Consider the following 22156-nt stretch of genomic DNA (forward strand, 5'->3'; position numbering starts at 1 on the left):
CAACACCATCAATATTGTATGTACATTAAAGAATAGAACATATGTATTTATGAATTCGTTAAATTGGTGTAAATAAAATGAAGACCTATAGAGTTATATATACCTTTATATACATACACACGTATATTTATTATGCTTATTGAGTACGTAATATGAATATCACGTATAGCGTTTTACGTTTTAACGATGGTTGTACACAGAAATGGAATGCTATTTAAAAGTATCGAAAAAATTCGATTCAAATCTGTTTAGAGACAGGTCATGAATTTCAAATATATTATCGTACACTAAATCGTTCACCGGGTCATGTTTTCATACGGCGCTCGTGCCCAGATCTGTATCTATAAAAATGGCACACACATTTAGTGTTAAAGCTTATGTCATTTGTGTAACATGGCGTCCAACGAGAATAGCAATTTTCAGAAAGTTTTGGAGTTTAAAATTTACAAATGCTCCAGCTTTTCATCGTCTTACGTGCCAGAGTAAGCGCTTCACTAATACTCGAACGATATTCTTCCGATTACGCTTCGTAATTATAGGATAGAATGTAATTGTTATACGCTAATGATTTCCTAACCTAAACTAACGGTTATGTTAAACGTTAAGACACACTATACGCGAAATTATAAATTAAATAACTCCGCTAATTACGCCGGACTGTTTGTCAGGCATTGAATTAACATTTTCTACTTCTCTTTTTAGAAATATCCTTGTAGATAAACCATCGGATCAGACGTCGCGCTGGTCTTCCGATATTGACACATACCCACAGGTATATAAACATTATTCAAAAGTAGTGCGATAAATGATTACAAAATAAAGAAAATTATTACGGGATTTTTAGAAAAATTCAATCTATGAATCCTCGTTTCACTCATTAAAGAAATCTAATATTTTAAATTGATGTGATTGATTTGCTACAATTAATTTGCATAATAGCTATTCTAATTTTTCAGTTTCTTATATTAAAATTACGATTTCCCTCGATTGTGAAAACAATTACATTTGGTAAATATGAGAAAACTCATGTGTGTAATATAAAGAAATTTAAGGTGTACGGTGGCTTAGAGCCTGAGAATATGATGGAACTTCTAGAGAAGTAAGTATTAAATGTGATTTAATATGTGATACGAAGAGATAATTGCATCCATGTCTATATATCAATAAATAATTGTAATTTTTTAGTGGATTGAAAAATGACTCGATACCAGAAACTTTTGATTTAAAACATGTACTAGGAAATGAAGAAAATTACTTTCCAGTTAGGTATATAAAGGTTGTTCCACTACAATCCTGGGGTCCTAGTTTTAATTTCTCTATTTGGCATGTACGACTAACTGGCACGGACGATATTAAAATTGTAAAACCTAGTATCGAATGGCTTAATGCGGTAAATATATAATGCACTCGAATGAACAAAAATATGTTCTTTATGAAGATATATACATACAGTTCTTGCAAATGATATTTTGTGATAATAATTAATATGTTGTTTCAGTATCGGCAGAAAGAAGTAATAAGGCTGTGTATGAAACACTTCAGAAAACTTGAACAGGTAGAAATAGTAGAAACTCTGCAGAGGGTTACAGGTGTTCCCCTTGAAGATCCTAGACTAACTGGATTATATGATTTATTAGTTAGAAAGGGGGATCATGTGCAAGCTGAATGCTTTATAAGCAATGCTGTGATGAGTAAGTGATTACCTTTTTTCAATCGTGTATCTTACACTATTTAAATTTCATTTTGGTAACTAATATAATTTACATTACAGTGGGCTTCTTAAATGACTATATCAATGCTCAGACGTACAGAGCAGTTTGGACTAAATTATCATTTAGTGATTCTAAACCAGGAATGCGTGGAGGTCATCAAATGGTACTTGATCCAACTGCTGAACTTCTTTATCTTTTCGGAGGGTGGGACGGAAAGCAAGATCTTTCAGATTTATGGGTGTATAATATAGCTTCTAATAAATGGACTCTAATATGTAAAGATACAGAAGCTATGGTAAGTTGTCTAAGAGACACACGTATTGTTCGATTGAGAACTTAAATACGAAATTATAGGGTGGTCCAAGTGCAAGATCTTGCCACAAAATGTGCCTTGATCCAGATCGCAGGCAGCTGTTTACTCTTGGTAAATACTTGGACGCGGAATATAGAACGCCAGAAAATTTAAAGTGCGATTTTTTTGTATACGATATTGAATCGAATAAATGGACGCAGATATCAGAAGATACAGGTGCTGTAGGAGGACCACAGCTGATCTTTGATCATCAAATGTCTATGGACGTAGAAAAACGGACTATTTACATTTTTGGCGGACGTGTTCTTGTTTCTTCAACAAAGTAAGTGAAAAGTACGGTATAACGGTGTCAGATAATCAATTAACGAGTGTATCTAATCTGCAGTTCCGAAGAACACGGTATGGGATCAAGTTCAACTGAACAAATTTTTTCGGGACTGTATTCTTACCACGTACCAACTGGTACTTGGAACAGACTTGCTTGCGATATTGCAAGACCATGTCCTACTAATGCACCAACTATTAAATCTAGAGCCGGTCACTCTATGCTATTCCATCCAGTATGTACGCCAAAATAATATCATGTAGTACTTTCACTGGATTATAGTGCAGTTAAAAAATTTAATTTCTTTTATAGGGATTGCGGAAGTTATATATTTTCGCAGGTCAAAGAGGTAAAGAAGATCTTAGCGATTTTTTTACATACGAAGTCGACACTAATCACATCGAACACATCTTTAATGATTTTGGTGTAAAAGATTCAAATCACGTTCCGGCAGCTGGTTTTACACAAAGAGCTACGATCGATCCGGAACTGGGAGAAATATATGTTTTATCGGTTCGTATTGTAGAATTTTTGTTCTTCAACGCATAGATAAGAAAAGCAAATTGAATTGTTTGTTGTTGGTTTATTTAGGGTTTGAGTAAGGAGAAAGGTAAAAGATTTGATAGTGTTCAAAATTCGTTCTGGGTATATAGTATTAAAAATAATAAGTGGTCCTGCATTTACCGAAATGACAATGTTGGAGAACAATATTGGAGTAAAATGCAAAATTACGAACCATGTCCACGATACGCTCATCAGTTAGTTTATGACCATGTGCAGAAGGTTTGTTACGCTCTGTTCATAACAAGTTTTTCGATTAATTTATAGCCTATAGTAACTGTATTATGTAATATATTATTAGGTTCACTTTTTATTTGGAGGAAACCCTGGAAGATCTTGTCTTCCAAATTTACGACTCGATGATTTTTGGCAACTAAAACTATGCAAACCATCTCACGAGCAAATTTTAAAAAAATGCAAATTACTTATTAGGAAACATAAATTTAAAGAACTTGCTTTAAACAATAGTGTTGAAGCACTTGAATATTTACAGACCAAAGTATCGGAAATCATCGATCATAACGACTTGGAACAAACGAAAGAGGTAGTAACATTTTTTTAATTTCCAACGAACGGATACTAATTACTTATCAATTTTGATTTTTCAAATGTATACATTTCTTCGTTACAGTTTCAATTGTTAACATCACTCCTATTCAGAGAACAAAGTTCCTTGCTAGGAGAAGCTACAAATCCAAATAATTCAGACACCATATTAGGAAATTTAGTTAACATGGACACATCGTCGTTGTATTGTTCAACTACGCGTGATATGCATACACTAAGAACAGAACTATACGATAAATTGACAGAATTCTTTCCCGAATCTTCGACACAACCTCGTGCTAATCTGATCGATCTTTTGCCATTATGATCCAACAATAATTTGAAGTCTAACTAAAGAGTATCTCAAACTGTAAAGCAAAGAGGTTCCTTTCGTTTTCTTGAAAAGATATTCGCTATGATATCGAAACGATTTCATCTTTAAAAGGAAAACGTTATTTTTATAGTGTAATTCTCTTTGTATCATTTTAAAAGGAAAAGAAAAATTTTCACACACAGACATGCGCGTTGCGCTCATATATATACATATATATTTATATACATATATTCAACTTAATTTTATTTACACGAAGGGTAGCATAAAAGGAAAAAATATATATATATATATGTATAAAATTTCATTCTTTTTATATACATATATATATACACTTACTTCACACATTGTGATACATTTAAATTGACAATTATTAAGACATAAAGATATATCCCGAGTCTATTTCTTTTCTCTCTTTTCTTTTTTGTATTCAGTTTTTGTCTGCATTGGATTGTTCTAGTTAATTTCACTGTATGTGTAGATCTGTTAAATTTATTTGCAAATCCATCTTTATAAAATGCAATTAATAAGTATTATGATTGCTCATCCTAATATCATTAAGTTGTTCGAACTGGTTTTTATTACCAACGAACCTGAGTTACCGTATCGATATGCATTAATACCTGCCTGTAAATACCATACTTTATCGTTTAAAAGGCATAAATTGCTATTCCTATTCTTAAACTGATTTAAGCATGTTTTCTCTTTTTTTTAAAGTCTGTCATTATCCAATGTATCTATAAGAAAGAGACGCTTTGTAAAGTTTCGCGAAACAATAACTCGCTAACTGCTGCAATAGTAACGAGAAATTGCAACAGAAGTGCGATGGTTTGAAAAAATATATACTCTTATATTTTTATGGCTTAACTCTGTTCGCTATTTAAAATATTTTATACAGTTTATTCTTACTCGAGTATCATCTGTACATCGATAAAAAAAATAGTTAGAATATTAGCATTTCCATTTGTATTCATAATATAAATTTACTATATATGTCTCGTGATAAATGTTACGAAGCTTGATAGAAAGAAAATATTTCTTTGTGGTCATAAAAGGAAAATACATGGCAATAACGCGAACATATTTTTTATCTTCCTTAGACGAACTTGCTAAACATATTATGCGTGTTCGCGATGTATTTTATCACAAGCTACGTTACTCCTATATCGCTGTTTAAATAATCATTGCCATGAAAGAAAATACAACGCGCCAACATGTTCGCTTGTGATAAAAATTTTGTATAAAAAAGCACGTCGTGTATGCCGCGTATTTTTGTTTTTATCACCTTGTATATATATACATATATACATTCTACGTCTATAGCGAGTAATAATTAACACCGTCATTATTGTTAATCCCCATGTACTATAAGTGTTATTCGATGACACACATACATATTGTTATGCATCACGATACATATTGTATATAACATCGCTTGGTCGGTTATACTTGTTGTGCAACCAGTCATTTGTAACTATTAGAAGATACGAGCAGCGAGAGAATGTAATTCAGATGAAGCGTGTCTTTGTACATATATAATATTTATGCATTGAAGAGCGAAACGATTGTACAATTCGGTTATAAAGTAAGAGATTGCGAGGAGTTGTAAAAAAGAAAACAGCGTGAGAAATTTTAGAATAGCCAAACAAGAAGGAACGATGCGAAACTTTTGAAAAACATGTACGATCCTCTCAGAAAGGTTCCAACTGTTATAATCTTTCTAGGCGATTTTCAGTAAAAACAGAGCGCATCAATATCAATCGACAGGGAATACTATTATAGTTTATTGGTTTATTTAAGCGTGATTATAGTGTACAGGAAAAAACATCTTCGATGTTTCTCAGACACGTTGGAAGTCTGTTTCATATACGACAGAGAAAGTTAAAATTGCGTACACGTGTATAGCCAAGGGAAAACATTACTTCCACATGTTATATATATATATATATACATATATCAAGATACTAAATATCAGATTTGCCTCAGGATTTTATCCGATCATTTTATTGAAACATTCGACAAGAACATTGGGTAGAAGTCTAATCACGTGATATTCCAAGTTCTAGTCAACTAACGTACGGTTTACGAAAAAAGAAGGATCACCATTGATATCCGCCGGTGAAAAGACAAACATGTGATTTATAACGATTAAGAATTCTAATTGTCATATGTAAGTTGTAACGCTCTATACTTCCATCTTGTTTACATAACTCATTCGTTTCTACCGAAGGTTCGATGTTCCGTTTACGCGCGCAGAAAATAAATGCCTTGAGACTGGACGATCAAACCGTGACAGCATATATTACGAATAAAGATAGGCGAGGAAACGTATAAAATCCTTCATTCTCGAATCTTTTTAGTACAAATTCATAAACTACCGATAAATATCTTCAATTAACGGCTTATCGCGTAGATGTACATGTATTTTTCTAATCTCGATTTTATTTAACTATTTTCTTGTTTCTACTCTATACGTAATATACAGTTATTGTATAATAATATCTAGCGATAGCTAAGTTTGATCGTCGTTTTTAATTTTTAAAAGGCGTTGTGCATAGAATCATTATTAATTGTTTTATCGACCATGTGTTCTATCTTTTTCTTTTTCATATATGTATTTAAATATACTTGTTTCATTGCCAATAGTCATATGCATTTATTTGACATCATTATCATTTGTTAAACTGTGCTAATTGTAACGCGAAAACGAATATATGTGTGTACATATGAAATAAAAAAGGTGAACTTTTTGCAAGAATAATTTAAGCGGAATAATTTCAACAGCCACACGATTTGTAACTCGTGGCTAACTTCCGGAATGTTTCGAAACAAGTGGCAGTACTCAATATCGACTTTCAATCGCAGATTTGATACCTTGTTCACGACTCCCGATATAAACGAGAAAATATTCGTTAACGAATACTTTGGAGACAAGAAAGTTAAAGATGCCAGACGCTGAAGAAGATCAATGTCTGATCTCCGAAACAAGTCCAACGCCGAGTTTCAATTATCGCTCGAACATTGAGAAATTTTCCAAAAATGTACTTCAGTTCCTAAAGGTACAGAAAAAATTATTATTCCCCTACCAGAGTGAATTTGAAATTATTTGTTTCTTTGCGAAAGGATACGGACATCGAAGATGCTCGAAACGTGCTAGAATTAGCGGTTATAAAGTCAAAAGTTAACCATGGAACGACAGAAAGTTATTGTCACCCTTCTAAGGATTGTCAATTAGAAGAAAGTCAAGAATCCTACTATGCAAAGATGAAAGAGTGTGCGGGTAAATTGCCCGTGAATATTTTGTTGCCCGTATGTAATTTTAAAACACGTTCTATTCGCTCGCAATGATGGGATGAATTAAAGCGGATTAAGCGCCGCGCTCGTCTTGATTCATCCCTATCGCAAAGTAGATTTCTATATGAACTAAATGTTGAACGTCATTTAGAATTGGGAGATGAACATACGAAATTTAATATCGACTAGTCTGCGAAACAAATACATCGATATTTTCGAAGATCAAATGTTCGAAATGAAGGCACGTTATTACGAAGCGATGCATGATTTAGCGGTCAGACGAGTTATAGCGATAGATTGTCAGGATCCGTGTAACGTGGATTTAAAGCACATTCCCCCATATAAACTTGCTGGACGAACAGAGTTTTATTCAAAGTATTTGAGAAATCGATGTGCATTTAGGAATAAATATTATTTACCCCACAGACTGATAAGGAACATAGTGGCAAGAGCCCATCTCTTGATGCCAGAATGGATTTGTGATTTTCGACGTTATCGAAAAAAAATGGATTATCTAGATTTTAACAGGTGATAACGTGAAAGTACAGAATGAAACGGAAGCTCGCGAAATTAATTTATCTTCTGAACTTAATTATCTTTCTTTACAACGAACGGTTGCAGATTCTTGGATTTAGTGGAAAGCGATATAAAAAAAGGCGCCCTAACGATAGCTAGTAACTACTACAGTGACATCGTTCGACTGATCTCTCAACCTCGTTATCTTCACGACGTACCGACTCATTCCGTAGCAGATTTTCTTAATTGTGCTAACAATTTGCTCGCCCTTCAAGTGGTTACGCGTATGATAAATACCATCGAACATATGCTTCAAATTTTAGGAGACAAACAAACCGTGCCTTTGTTCAAGGTATAATCTGCAATTCATTTACTATGGTAAAAAGTATCGAATCAAATGAATACAATTGAAGCTACTGTTCAGGCTAGAAGATTTAACTTTGTTATTCAAATGGTTGGACGATTAACGAACACTCAATAATATATTTCAGTTGCAGTTAAGATGCGAGAACAACGAATTATCCCTTAATCCTACGATGCGTGAAATTTGCAGCGCATTTCATACAATACTTGATCAAATCAGTCGCGTTGGCCAACAATTGCCGCCGTTGGATTCTTGGGTCGGTGTGAAGATCCAACGCGAACATATTAAAGTTCTGTTGCCAGAATGGTATTTAGAAGAGACGCATCGTCGTCTCGCAGAGGTTCTAGAGAATACGTTTCAATCTTTCACTAACTACGTCGAAGAACTAAGTAACAAATTCAGAGTTGTTTTCGATCCAGAAATGCGTAAGAAAATCGTTAGTTACGTCAGCACGGGACGAACTTTTCAAGAATGCGTGTCTAAAGTCGAGGATTTCAATGAATTCATTCGAGAAATTAACGGCATGGTAAACTATTATTATGTGTACATTATAGCTGTTTTTTTTTTGTTTGGAAAAGAGTAACTCGAAGTTATGAGGAACAATTTTATTGTAGCCGGATCATGAATATTTTTCGATAGGAATAATTCATCAAACCGCAGCGAAAGAAGAACTTCTTCGTTGTACGGACGAAGTTCGCACAATGATTATCGAGGAGTTGGTTAAGAGCCACCAAAACTATAATTTCGAAATTTGTAATACATTCGAATCCATAAAGGAACGTGCTTTAAACATACCTAATACAACCAAAGAGTTACTCGAATTAGGTGGATACATTAATCGAAAAATTTCCAAGACAAGTGATACCGGTACCGGTAAAAAAAATTGAATTATTTTCAATTTTAGGTGAATATATGTTAATGGCTGCGTCAACGTTAATGAGATCATTGGAAGAGAAGATCACTTTGTCGTTACGCATGATGGCTTCATTAATCGGCATGACGACGTTGACCAAAGATCACATTGAGTTGAATAATACGACTATTCATTGGTTAAAACGAATAAGGCCGATATTCGAACAAAATAGCGCTGCATACGAACAAATCAAATTTGAATTGGAAGAGGAACTTGTGAAAAAAATTGAAGCCCTAAATATGGATGTAGAAAACATGTTCCCTAGGTGAATAATCGCAACAGCCAAATTAATATTATCTTTAAATCGTAACTAGTTAACATTTTATATAATCTCCCATCAGATTGGAAATTATGAATGATATGGATGACGCAAGCCGCATACGGGAGTACATAGAATACATGCGAAAATTTGCACGTAGCTTCGATCGTATGGATGAGAGGGTAAAAAGCATTAACGATGAGGAGAGTCTATTTCAATATCCTCCCTCTCAATATCCTCGTATCAATGAATTGAAGGAAAACGTAATGCCGTACTATGAGTTAATTTATCGCGGTTATCAGTGGCAAAGACATCGAGATGTTTGGCTGGACGGTCCATTCGAGTACTTGGACTCGAACGATATTGAGAACAAAACTACCGATTATTTCGCAGATTTTAATAAAATCAGCAAACAATACAGAACGAGAATAAAAATGGAACTTGCAACGAATTATCCGTACAGGTATCTAGTCAAAATTTAGTCCAATCGTTTTGAATAAACATGTATTCGATGCTTTTCTATAATTGATATGTTGGAAGGATTAAGACATCGGTATTTTCGTTAGCTTCAAAGGATCACCGGATGATCCAGATCCTTTTCAACAGCCGGCGCCATTGAAAATTTGTCATCAACTTATCGAGGATATCAAGTGGTTCAAAGTGATTTTTAAGACTTGGACAATTTTGATGAGAATGTTTCTTTAAAGTGGTTATTATTATTTTTATGCAGTATTATATACCATTGCTGACGGTTTTTCGAAATCCCGCGATGCGGCAAATTCACTGGGACGAAATGTCGCTTATAGCCGGCTTCGATCTCACTCCTGATGCTGGTACAACATTTCGGAAGATTGTAAATATGGATTTAATGGAAGAAATAGAGAAGTAACGGGATTACTTTATTTCTTCACATTTACCTCCTTATTAATAATATAAAATTCATTTATTCATTGATTTGTTCATACTCAATTAAGATACGAAACGATAAGTATTAGCGCTACGAAACAACTTGGGCTCGCGGAATTACTGGCAAAGATGATCAGCGAATGGGATAACGTATTTTTTACCATTGTACTTTATAAGGACTCCGGAGTCAACATTTTGACGCATTTGGATGATATACAAGCTTTGTTGGAGGAGCACATCGTGAAAGTACAAGCTATGCGAGGATCCGCATTTGTCAAGCTCATCGAGGAAGAAGTCAAACATTTTTACTTTCTTCTGCTACGGATACAATCAACGATCGAAGAATGGACCAAAGTATTTTCAAAAGTTTTCATCCGGTATTTGTTTCTCACCTTTTTATACCTTTATATTTCTATGTATTAGGTTCAAGTACAGTGGATGTACTTGTTACCAATTTTTTCGAGCAAAGATATCGTAGCGCAATTACCCGAAGAAGAAATATTATTTTCTCAAGTGGACAGAATATTTCGTAGCTCGATGAATAGCGTTGCAAAGGATCCTCGTGTTCGAGAAACCGCTGGCTCCGTAAGTGTTATTTAAACTTGTATAATTACATGTCAAATGCTGTATAACCGACGCTTACTTGCAGGTGGGTCTTCTAGAAATCATGCAAGAGGCTAATATGTTAATGGAAAAAGTGAACGATGGAGTAATGAACTACTTGGAAAAGAAGAGGCTTTTCTTTCCAAGATTCTTCTTCTTGAGCAACGATGATATGCTAGAAATATTGTCCGAAACGAAGGACCCACTACGGGTTCAACCGCATCTTCGAAAATGTTTCGAGGGCATAAATAGACTGCGGTAAACCATGCAGAGATGATTGGAAAAGCGATAATCAGAAAACTTTCACTCTCTAATAAAGCATAACTCGGTAGATTTAACGAAGAATTGGAAATATTGTCGATGTTTAGCGAAGACAATGAGGAAGTCAGAGTGCAGGAAAAAATTTCAACAGCTGCTGCAAGGGGCTGCGTAGAACGATGGCTCGTTCAAGTATATAGATGATTGCAAGATATTTGTATTTGTACGTACAGTACTGGAAGTATTTATTGCATCTATCAATTGCAATTATCACTAATTATAAGACAAAAAATACAAAGTTTGATTAAAAAATTTTATTGTGACATTAACACACTACTCTACAACATTATTTAATTATCAGTATAATATCTGAGTTTCTGATACTTGAAATCTACTGGCATACCTGATATTAATACTAGACAAATGTTGTACGATATCAATTGGGAAATGATGCAATAAGTATTTTCGGTATTATATGTACGTATGCATGAATTTTTCAATCAAATAGACGTAGCGGTATGAAATGTTATGCTATTACAGGTCGAGGAACAAATGGTGAAATCTATAAGGCATGAAATCCTTATGAGTTATCTCGATTATGAAGTCACTAAACGAGTAGTATGGGTACGTATATGGCCTGGTATGGTTGTTTTATGTGTATCTCAAATTTATTGGAGCATGGAAGTACAGAACAGTCTTATGACTCACATTCCTTCGACAACGGAAACGCTTCATGCGAAACTCAGATCTCAAATCTTAGAAATGGTTGAACTGGTTAGAGGTATGGAAATATGAAAAATGAGGATTCATCTAAAAGTGTTTGCTCTAACTAAACAAGATTCACGATCTTAGGATCTCTCTCGAAGCAGAATCGAACCACCTTGAATGCTCTGATTACACTAGACGTCCACGCTATGGATGTGGTTAAGTCGTTGATCGACCAGAAAATTGTAAATGAAACGGACTTCGAATGGTTAGCGCAACTGCGTTATTATTGGGAAGACGACGTGTTTGTTCGTATCATATATACTAGTGTGGCTTACGCATATGAATACATCGGAAACTGTCCTCGTCTAGTTATTACTCCTCTAACGGATAGGTAGTGAAGAATACATTACGAAATTATAATAACTAAAACTACAATGTATATGTCATCTATTAATATAGCATCATCGAGAAAGAGTTTAATAAGATTTCGTCTGTAGATGTTACCGTACATTAATCGGGGCATACTCGTTACACTTGAACGGAGCACCAGAAGGTCCAGCCGGTACTGGGAAAACAGAGAGTACGAAAGACTTGAGCAGAGCACTAGCAGTACAATGCGTCGTTTTCAACTGTTCCGAGGGCCTCGATTACAAAAATATGGGCAAGTTCTTCAAAGGTCTCGCTTCATGCGGCGCATGGTCCTGCTTCGACGAGTTCAACAGAATAGAGCTAGAAGTATTATCAGTAGTTGCGCAACAAATACTGTGCATCATTCAGGCGGTACGGGCTAATGTGGAAACATTCATATTCGAAGGCACAGAATTGACGTTAAATCCTGCCGTTTACGTTTGCATCACAATGAATCCCGGCTATGCGGGTCGCTCAGAGCTACCCGATAATCTAAAAGTTCTTTTTAGAACGGTCGCTATGATGGTGCCGGACTACGCTATGATCGCTGAGATATTTCTTTACTCTTCCGGGTTTAGCAGTGCCCGAGAACTCTCCACGAAAATTGTTACGACATACAAGTTATGTTCCGAGCAATTGTCCACGCAATCCCATTACGATTACGGAATGCGCGCCGTGAAAACAGTTTTAACGGCAGCGCAAAATATTAAATTACAATTCCCAGACGAGGACGAATCGGTACTTTTGCTGAGGTCTGTGATCGATGTGAATCTACCAAAGTTTTTGGCGCACGACGTTCCACTTTTCCAAGGTATTGTTTCTGATCTGTTTCCTGGATTGGAGCTCCCGTCGCCTAGTTACGACGTACTCCTAAAGGCTGTCCACGAAGTTGCTAACAAACGTAATTTACAACCAGTGGATGGTTTCCTCTTAAAAATCATACAAACGTACGAGATGATGATTGTCCGTCATGGCTTTATGCTTGTTGGGGAGCCATTCGGTGGGAAGACCTGCGTTCTCCATACCTTGGCGGATGCTCTAACTTTGATGTATGAATGGAACGATGAAAATGGAGCAAAAACGAAATACTATACGATCAATCCGAAATCTATTACATTAGGGCAGCTGTATGGATTCTTTGATCCAGTTTCCTCCGAATGGACCGATGGCGTATGCGCAGTTGCGTTTCGAAGGTATTGCACGGAAAGCACTCCTGACAAGAAATGGATTATCTTCGATGGACCAGTCGACGCAGTGTGGATCGAGAATCTCAATACCGTTCTCGACGACAATAAAAAGCTATGCTTGACATCCGGCGAGGTGATGCAAATGTCCAACGTGATGTCGATGATCTTCGAGGCGATGGATCTATTGCACGCATCCCCTGCAACAGTCTCTCGTTGTGGAATGATATACATAGAACCGCGTGTTCTCGGTTGGAAACCATTCGTTCGTTCTTGGATAAACGATTTGAATCCATCGTGGAAAGAAGGTCACGAAGAGAACATCAGAGAACTATTCTACTGGTTGATCGAACCTTGTTTGGAATTTATTCGAAAAACTTGCCGTATGACAATTGCCGCTGGTCAAATTCATCAAGTTGTATCGACGATGAGCCTCTTCGAGATTTATTTGGAGGATGCGGTCGAGCAAAACCCAAAAACATATGATCAATTCATTGTATCTTGGCTGCAGGCTACTATGTTAACGTCGATGGTTTGGGGTGCCGCGGGTACGCTCGATTACGCTTCCCGCGTGAAATTTAACACGTTTTATTTGAGCTTTTGGAAAAACGAACAAACGGAACACCCGATCCCCGAGTTTATCGGTGAATCCTTGATCTCGCTGCCGGACGACTTGATTCACGATTGCTATTACACGTACCGAGGAAGAGGCGCATGGAGACGATTCGCGGACACGGCTAGACAAGAGGAATACTTAGATACAGGAAGTATCGTGCAACTGATGATTCCCACCATCGACACGGTAAAATATCAAACTCTCTTTCTGAAACACATCAATCACCGCAAACGCTTCCTCTTGTACGGGGAAACAGGGACAGGAAAAAGTTTCTATATCAAGGATTTGATCATGAACAAGTTAGACGAGAAAGATTATCTGCCGAATTTTATTACATTTACTCCAAACATCACCGCGGGGCAAACGCAGGAGTTAGTTGTGTTGAAACTGTACAAAAGACGCAGAAACCGATTCGGTCCTTTGCCTGGCACGCACTGCATTGTGTTCATCGACGATGTCAATATGCCTGCGAAAGAGACATACGGATCCCAACCACCGATCGAGCTACTTCGACAGTTCTTCGATCACAGACTTTGGTTCGATCTGAAGAAACCAGAAACGGTCCGTATATACGACACCATGTTTGTTTGCGCCATGGCCCCGCCAGGCGGTAGTAGACAAGAATTGTACCAAAGATTCCTCAGGCATTTCAATTTATTTAACATTGACCGTTTCTCCGAAGACACTGTTGTCAGAATTTTTACAAACATTGCGTTTATAGGCTTACAACGGAACGGTTTCACCACTGCGGCTATGCCGACTATCATTGAGATCGTGAACGCAACCATGAATATTTTTAACAACGCCCAAAAGGAGCTCAGACCGACGCCAACCAAGTCTCACTACCTCTTCAACTTGCGCGACTTTTCGCGCGTGATAACTGGCTGCACAATGATCAAAGAAGAATCTGTCGATTCCAAGTCAGATTTCACGAAATTGTGGACTCACGAAATTTTACGAGTATTCAGCGACCGTTTAATCGACGAACAAGACCGACACTGGTTGTTTCTAAGGATCAAGGAAGCGGTAGGGAGCAATCTGAAGGAGTCCTTCGACACGGTGTTCGGTCATCTGCCGAAATTCGACGACCAATTATCGGAGGAAAGTTTACGAAGCCTCATATTCGGTACTTTTATGGATATCGATACCATTCCGGCGGATCGTCGGTACGAAGAAGTGAAGTCGATGGAGGAATATTCGGAAGTAGCGATTTCTTGCCTCGAGGAGTACAATCTCACGCACAGGCATAAGATGGATATCGTCTTATTCCGTTACGCACTGGAACATCTTGCAAGAATTTGTCGTATACTCGTGATTCCTTGTGGTAGCTTGTTAATGGTAGGCGTAGGTGGATCCGGTAGGCAATCATTGACAAAACTAGCCTCCAACATGGCTGGTCATGGTTTGTTTCAACCAGAAATGGGCAGCACGTACGGTGTACAAGAATGGCGAGATGATATAAAGAAGGTTCGTGGTACAACGTGTAGATCTCCCCCTTTAATGTCTGATCGAGGAGATCTTCCACTTTTACCTTAGCAACGCGATAATGATTCATTATGATTAAATGTGACTAAATCATCCATTTTATAATATTTTCTATTTTGCGTTATTTAGATATTGATGAATTCCGGTGGATTGGGAAAGGATTTCGTGTTCCTAGTCACCGAAGGGCAGATAAAGCGTGAAATCTTTCTGAACGACATCGACAGTTTGTTAAATTCTGGCGAGGTACCAAATTTGTTCACCATCGAAGAGAGACAAGAGATCATCGAGGCAACCCGTTTAGCCGCTCAGGGTGGCAACCGGAACATAGACATATCGGTGCTATCGATTCTCGCCTTTTTTGTAAATCGTTGCAAAGAGAAATTGCACATAATGCTCTGCTTCAGTCCTATTGGAGACACATTCAGAATCAGACTACGACTTTATCCAAGCCTCGTGAATTGCTGCACAATTGACTGGTTTGATGTTTGGCCGGAAGACGCGCTGGAACAGGTGGCTTTACTTAGCACCACTCACATTAATATCGACGAGCGTGTGAAAATCAACGCCGTAATTGCGTGCAAATTTTTTCACGTTTGCGCCAAAGATATCAGCACCCGATTTTACAATGTCACTGGGAGGAAAACCTATGTCACGACGGCTGGCTTTTTGGATCTTATACAAACCTATGCGAAGCTTATGAAGGAGAAACAAGAAGAACTTAGTGCCGCCAAGTACATACTTAACGAAAATTTATCAATTATAGTTATTTACTTATTTATTCATTTCAATGAAGTGAATTGAAAAAATATAAAAACGAACTAAGATAAATAGGAGTACAATGGCACCTCCCGTTTAAGTTTAAAGTATAAGAAAGACTTACGCGACAATAAAGTAGCTATACATATATACAATGATAAATTGATAATAAAATTGTATCAACGATTTACATGTTTCTTTTTCAATTGCAGAAATCGTTACGTTAGTGGACTGGATAAATTAGAATACGCAGCTGTACAAATTGGTCGAATGAGGGTAACGCTTTCGAAATTACGTCCCCAACTCGAAGCGTCTGCCAAAGAAACGGCCGAAACTATGAAGAAAATCGAGACAGAGAATGTCAGCGTCGAAAAGGCAAGAATCATGGTAAAGAAAGATGAAGACATGGCAAATGTACAGGCTAAAATCGCGATGAATTTGAAGACAGAATGCGAGGCGGACCTGGCAGAGGCTTTGCCAGCCTTAGAAGATGCATTAGGTATAAGTGTCCTTTATATTACTCGTAATTTTCACTTTAACTTATGCTAACATTATTGTATTATTATATAGCGGCTCTGGATACTTTAAAACCGGCGGATATAGCAGTTGTAAGAACGATGAGAAGTCCTCCAGCTGGAGTAAGACTCGTAATGGCTGCAGTATGCGTGATGTTGAGTATACCACCTATTAAAATTGAAGATCCAGCCACCGGTAAAAAAGTGTCCGACTACTGGGGTCCTAGCAAACGTTTGTTAGGTGATATGAGGTTTTTGGAAACTTTACGCCAATACGATAAAGATAATATACCGCCGCATATAATACAGGTATCGCTAATGGTTACTCATTATCTGCGACACCTTGTCTGTATTAGGAAGACGTCGATTTTGATTTGCTTTTTCAAAGGATCGATTTCTTTACAGAAAAATCAACTGAAACCATTTCGTATGAACAAAGAAAGTCTTGGTGGTTACAGGAAATCAAAACGACTTATTTGACGGACAAAAACTTCGAGCCGAAGGTCGTAGCGCGGGCTTCGTCGGCAGCCGAGGGTCTCTGCAAATGGGTGAGAGCGATGGTTTTGTACGATGCGGTGGTGAAGGTAGTTGCTCCGAAGAAAGCGAAACTCGAAGCTGCGGAACGAGATTACGAAAACACTATGAAATTCTTGAACGAGAGACGCGAAATGCTGGCCGAGCTGACGAAAAAATTGAACATTCTTAATGAAAGACTGCAAGTAACCCTTGCCAAGAAGATTGAGCTAGAGGCCGAGGTATAATAGAAATGTAAACAAATTATATACGAAGCATTAAATGTTAATTGCGTGTCCTTAGGTAACAAAATGTAGAAACCAGTTGATTCGAGCTGAGAAATTAATCAGCGGTTTGGGAGGAGAGAAGGATCGTTGGACATATGCAGCAGAGAACTTACAAAAGTCTTATGACACTTTGCCGGGTGATATTTTAATTTCCTGCGGTACGATAGCATATTTGGGGCCCTTCACGTCGACATATCGTTTAGAGAGTTCAGAAAAATGGCACGTTTACGTAAAGAGCTTAAAAATTCCATGCTCGGAAACGTACGACTTGGTCGAAGTGCTTGGATCCGAGATAAAAATCAATTCCTGGAATATATTTGGACTACCTCGAGATTTGTTCTCTACTGAGAATGCCATCATCATGGACAACTCGAAAAGATGGAGTCTGTTCGTCGATCCTCAGAGCCAGGCAAACAAATGGATTCGTAATATGGAGAAACAAAATGAACTCGAAATCATCAAACTGACAGACGCGAATTACATGAACATCATAGAACAGGCTTTAGAATACGGTAACGCAATTATTAATCGTACACTTTAAAGACGACATATGTAGGTTCACCAAGGTTCTGGCCATCGCTGACTTTAATATTGACATGTTCCTAAACAGTTTTCTTATATCTGAGTTTAGGAAAACCAGTGCTTATAGAGAACGTTCTTGAAGATTTAACACCGCCTCTTGATCCGATATTGACGAAGGCTATATACAAAATGGGTAGCTTGTGGTACATCACGCTCGGCGAAAAAGTGATCGAATACGACTTGGGCTTCAGATTGTACATAACGACGAAATTACGAAACCCGCACTATCTACCAGAGATTTTCAACAAAGTGACTCTGATTAACTTTGCACTGACGATAAGTGCCTTGGAAGATCAACTGTTAGGCATCGTGGTGGCAAAAGAGAGACCAGATTTGCAAGAAAAACGAGAATACTTGATCGTTCAGAGTGCTGCGAACCGTAAAGCTTTGAAACAAGTGGAGGATAATATTTTGAGAACGTTAGAAGCGTCCGGTGCCAGTATTTTGGAAGACGAAGAAGCTATAGAGATCTTGGACTCGTCTAAACTTCTTTCAACTGATATATTAAAGAAGCAAGCTGCAGCTGTAAAAACAGAAATACAAATCGAAAAATTCCGACAGAATTACAAGCCTATCGCGAGACACAGTTCTGCCCTGTATTACACGATTACCAATCTGCCCAACATCGATCCAATGTACCAATATTCATTGGCATGGTTCATTAATTTGTACATTAATTCCATCGATACTGCAAACAAGAGTAAAATTCTCGAGAGAAGACTCGCGTTCTTACGAGAAACTTTTACTTACAATTTGTACCAAAACGTTTGTAGATCACTATTCGAGAAGGACAAGGTAAACTCCCGTTACGCTTATTGCGTTGAAAATTTCAATGCGACGTTTCATCGATCTCTTTATTTCAGATTCTATATTCATTCATCTTATATACGACAATTTTGGTGTCGGAAGAAATGATCACAACGGAAGAGATAACGTTCTTTTTGTCAGGAGGTGTCGCACTAGCTACGATACCAGATAATCCAGCATCCAATTGGCTTCCGGATAAATCTTGGGGTGAAATTTGCAGAGTTCATGTACTACCCAGCTTCGTTGATTTTCAAGCGAGCTTTCTGCGGAATTTGAACGCGTGGAAGCAATATTACGATCTTTCAAATCCGGAAAATGCAACAATTCCACACCCGTGGGAGAATAGTTTAACAACGTTTCAAAAGCTGATTGTCACTAGGATGATCAGAACCGACAAAGTGATGATCATGGTAAAGTAGATCAACTCTACGTTCTTTTATTCATCCTTTTATACTTTGTTCGATTTTAAGACGTTTTAAAACATTTTGATTAAACATCTTTGATTAAAATGATTTAGATACAACAATTCGTGGAAGCCGGAATGGGTTTGAAATTCGTGGTACCGCCACCTTTCGACATTTCCAAGTCCTATGCAGACTCAAGTTCTCTGATACCGTTGATTTTCATTTTATCTACTGGCTCTGATCCGATGGAGGCGCTGACAAAGTTCGCAGAGAGCATGCAATTCCTGGAAAGATTTAATTCGATCTCGCTCGGACAAGGCCAAGGGCCGATTGCCCAAAAGTTAATCGAGCAAGCGCAAAACGATGGCGAGTGGGTGTGTCTACAAAATTGTCACTTAGCCGCCTCTTGGATGCCGATGATGGAAAGTATCTGTGAACGCTTCGATCCCTCGAATACGCACGTCAATTTTCGCTTGTGGCTCACCAGTTATCCCTCCGATCACTTTCCGATTACGATCCTACAAAACGGTGTAAAAATGACAAACGAACCGCCAACAGGATTGCAAAACAATATTATGAGGTTCGTTTAATCACTTTTCTGTCCTTACGCTTAAATATTTCGATAGAACGAGAGTGAGAGAAAATGTTTTTCTTACGAACAAGTAAATGCCTTCAATCGCTAGGTCTTACAAATCCGAAGCAACCAAAGATCTGGATTTTTTTGACACCAAATCCAACAAAAAGAGAACGTACTCGAAATTATTGTACGCGTTGTGCTTTTTCCATGCGGTAGTGCAGGAAAGACGGAATTACGGTGCCCAGGGATGGAACATAAAATATAGTTCGTATGAATAGTTATTATTCCAGTTTATACGTATAATGTATACTAAAAAGTTCCATGATGCAGGCTTCAATGAATCTGATCTTCAGATATCCGCACAACAGCTTCAGCTATATATAAATGATTACGAAGATGTCCCCTTCAAAGCCATTGTGTACTTAACAGGAGAATGTAATTATGGCGGTAGAGTCACCGACGACAGAGATCGAAGATGTTTGAACACGATATTACACGATTTTTACAATCAGAACGTAATCACAGATCCGAATTATACCTTCGCAGATATCGGTTTCGAATACGCTTTACCCAAAAGGTACTTATAATTGTTTCTATAATAGACTCTTCTCGTTGTACAAAAAAAAGATTAATGCGTTTTGCTTTCTTCGCGTGCACGCATATCTAGACACGAATACGAAGATTATATCAAACAAATTCAAGGTATTCCGTTAAATCCACCACCAGAGGTGCTTGGTTTGCACATGAATGCAGGAATCACGCGAGATCTTGAGCTAGCGAATAATTTCTTTCAATCTATGATGTTAGTTCAAGGAGCAGTGGTGGTAGGAGACACAACGAAACAGGACGAAATGTTATTGAACATGAAAGATGACATATACAACAGAATGCCTGAATTATTTGACATTGAAGAAGCGCAAAAAACCTACCCAGTTACTTACATGGAATCGATGAACACTGTTCTGATACAAGAATTGGAAAGATACAATACCCTCTTACAGGAGATTCGCCAATCTCTCACTATGCTGGAGAAAGCAGTAAAAGGATTGATAGTGATGACACCTATGATAGAGGTACTACTTCGAGAAATCTAATGCCTATCTATAATCTAATTACTTATATATAATAAATATATATTTAACTATATATCTAGATAGAAAATCGTATATTCTAGATTTTAGGTGTTTACATATTAAGTGCAAGAATTCCGCCATCTTGGATAAAAGCATGCGCATATCCAAGTTTAAAACCGTTATCGAACTTTATCAACGATTTTCTTGATCGACTAAGCTTTTTCCGAAAGTGGCTGAAGGAGAATAAACCACCGACATTTTGGATATCTGGTTTCTCATTTGTGCATGCTTTCCTTACGGCGACAACCCAGAACTTTGCAAGAAAGTACAAAATACCTATAGATAGAATCGATTTTGATTTTGAGGTTTTTATTACAATTATATCTCAACAATGCTCTCGTCCATTAATGCATCAAGAAAGGTTGCGAAACTTCAGCAATATAACGTTTCTCGTTATTTGCTAGGTTCTTCCTGCATACGAATTGCATACATCTCCAGTCGATGGTGTATACGTTTACGGGATGTATTTGGTTGGAGCAAGATGGGATATGCGAAGTATGTTGTTGGCGGAAAGTTATCCGAAAATTCTTTGGGATCCGATACCGATCATCTGGATGAAACCATGTATAGTGGATTCGCTTCGTGTAGGAAACCGATACGAGTGTCCCCTTTACATAACTTCAGCACGTTTTGGTGTTCTTAAGACAACCGGACATTCTACCAATTATGTCTTATCAATCCTTTTAGATACCGACTACCCTGTCAGTCATTGGATTAAAAGAGGATTGGCTCTACTTTGTCAACTTGATAATTAAATTAATAGATAACTCTTACCTTCAAAATATCTATACTCTTCAAAATATCTCTACACTTATAATAAAGAGAATTAATTGAAAAACTCTATCATCTATTATAATTAAACTCGAAAATATTCTATTCTAAATTAATTTAACAACATTCATCCTATGGCAGCCATTTGCTTATACTATTTGTTATATAATTTTTAATTATACCATAGCGTCGTATGATGTAATTAACGATCATATATCAAATATATTGTGCCCGGGTCTCACCACGTGGAGGTTGCTGCGAATGGAGACCCACCCTAGCCACATCCCATCCTCCCTCCTTTTACACAAATTTTTATCAAATAAAACATCTTTTTTATAGACATTTACAACAAAATACTATGTAGTTGATAAGCAACCTTGTGAACGTACCTCGAAAATAGAAGCGTGTCTGGACAGGTTATACCGACAACAGAGGACGGCACATCTTACCACTAATCGACGACGATACAAACTGACTGCCGATGTCACTCTCCGCATGTTCCGTAGGCA

The 22156-nt window shown here is 37.3% G+C and overlaps 2 protein-coding genes across 2 annotated transcripts; both read left to right on the forward strand.

Moving 5' to 3' along the window:
• Positions 1 to 181: 181 nt before the first annotated feature.
• Muskelin (muskelin 1) lies at positions 182 to 4076 on the forward strand. The gene is made up of 12 exons (XM_076900476.1): positions 182 to 482; positions 703 to 772; positions 957 to 1099; positions 1186 to 1390; positions 1499 to 1691; positions 1772 to 2007; positions 2067 to 2347; positions 2411 to 2585; positions 2663 to 2863; positions 2942 to 3133; positions 3213 to 3455; positions 3543 to 4076. The coding sequence occupies exons 1-12, from the start codon at positions 394 to 396 to the stop codon at positions 3783 to 3785; spliced, it is 2271 nt and encodes a 756-aa protein (XP_076756591.1). The 5' UTR covers positions 182 to 393; the 3' UTR covers positions 3786 to 4076.
• A 2821-nt stretch (positions 4077 to 6897) lies between these two features.
• On the forward strand, positions 6898 to 21644 carry Dhc62b (Dynein heavy chain at 62B). The gene is made up of 29 exons (XM_076900746.1): positions 6898 to 7097; positions 7234 to 7610; positions 7704 to 7950; positions 8090 to 8488; positions 8577 to 8787; positions 8867 to 9140; positions 9217 to 9597; positions 9701 to 9794; positions 9865 to 10019; positions 10109 to 10394; positions 10464 to 10625; positions 10690 to 10901; positions 10976 to 11093; positions 11442 to 11682; positions 11754 to 12000; positions 12107 to 15284; positions 15432 to 16033; positions 16271 to 16557; positions 16629 to 16882; positions 17032 to 17328; positions 17390 to 17885; positions 18005 to 18750; positions 18819 to 19172; positions 19280 to 19746; positions 19850 to 20007; positions 20074 to 20320; positions 20411 to 20816; positions 20918 to 21181; positions 21281 to 21644. Exons 1-29 carry the CDS (start codon positions 7053 to 7055, stop codon positions 21629 to 21631), a joined length of 11556 nt encoding a protein of 3851 aa, XP_076756861.1. The 5' UTR covers positions 6898 to 7052; the 3' UTR covers positions 21632 to 21644.
• Positions 21645 to 22156: the final 512 nt, after the last annotated feature.

Source organism: Xylocopa sonorina, chromosome 9 (assembly GCF_050948175.1).
Source record: "Xylocopa sonorina isolate GNS202 chromosome 9, iyXylSono1_principal, whole genome shotgun sequence".
In the NCBI taxonomy this organism is placed as follows: domain Eukaryota; kingdom Metazoa; phylum Arthropoda; class Insecta; order Hymenoptera; family Apidae; genus Xylocopa; species Xylocopa sonorina.

Bases quoted from the DNA above. Each gene is read 5' to 3' on its own strand.
- Muskelin (XM_076900476.1), top strand. From the start codon at position 394: ATGGCGTCCAACGAGAATAGCAATTTTCAGAAAGTTTTGGAGTTTAAA. The intron at 1,100-1,185 runs GTAAGTATTAAA...GTAATTTTTTAG, and splicing joins ATGATGGAACTTCTAGAGAA to TGGATTGAAAAATGACTCGA. The intron at 2,348-2,410 runs GTAAGTGAAAAG...TCTAATCTGCAG, and splicing joins GTTCTTGTTTCTTCAACAAA to TTCCGAAGAACACGGTATGG.
- Dhc62b (XM_076900746.1), top strand. From the start codon at position 7,053: ATGAAAGAGTGTGCGGGTAAATTGCCCGTGAATATTTTGTTGCCC. The intron at 15,285-15,431 runs GTTCGTGGTACA...TGCGTTATTTAG, and splicing joins GGCGAGATGATATAAAGAAG to ATATTGATGAATTCCGGTGG. The intron at 18,751-18,818 runs GTAAACTCCCGT...TCTTTATTTCAG, and splicing joins CACTATTCGAGAAGGACAAG to ATTCTATATTCATTCATCTT.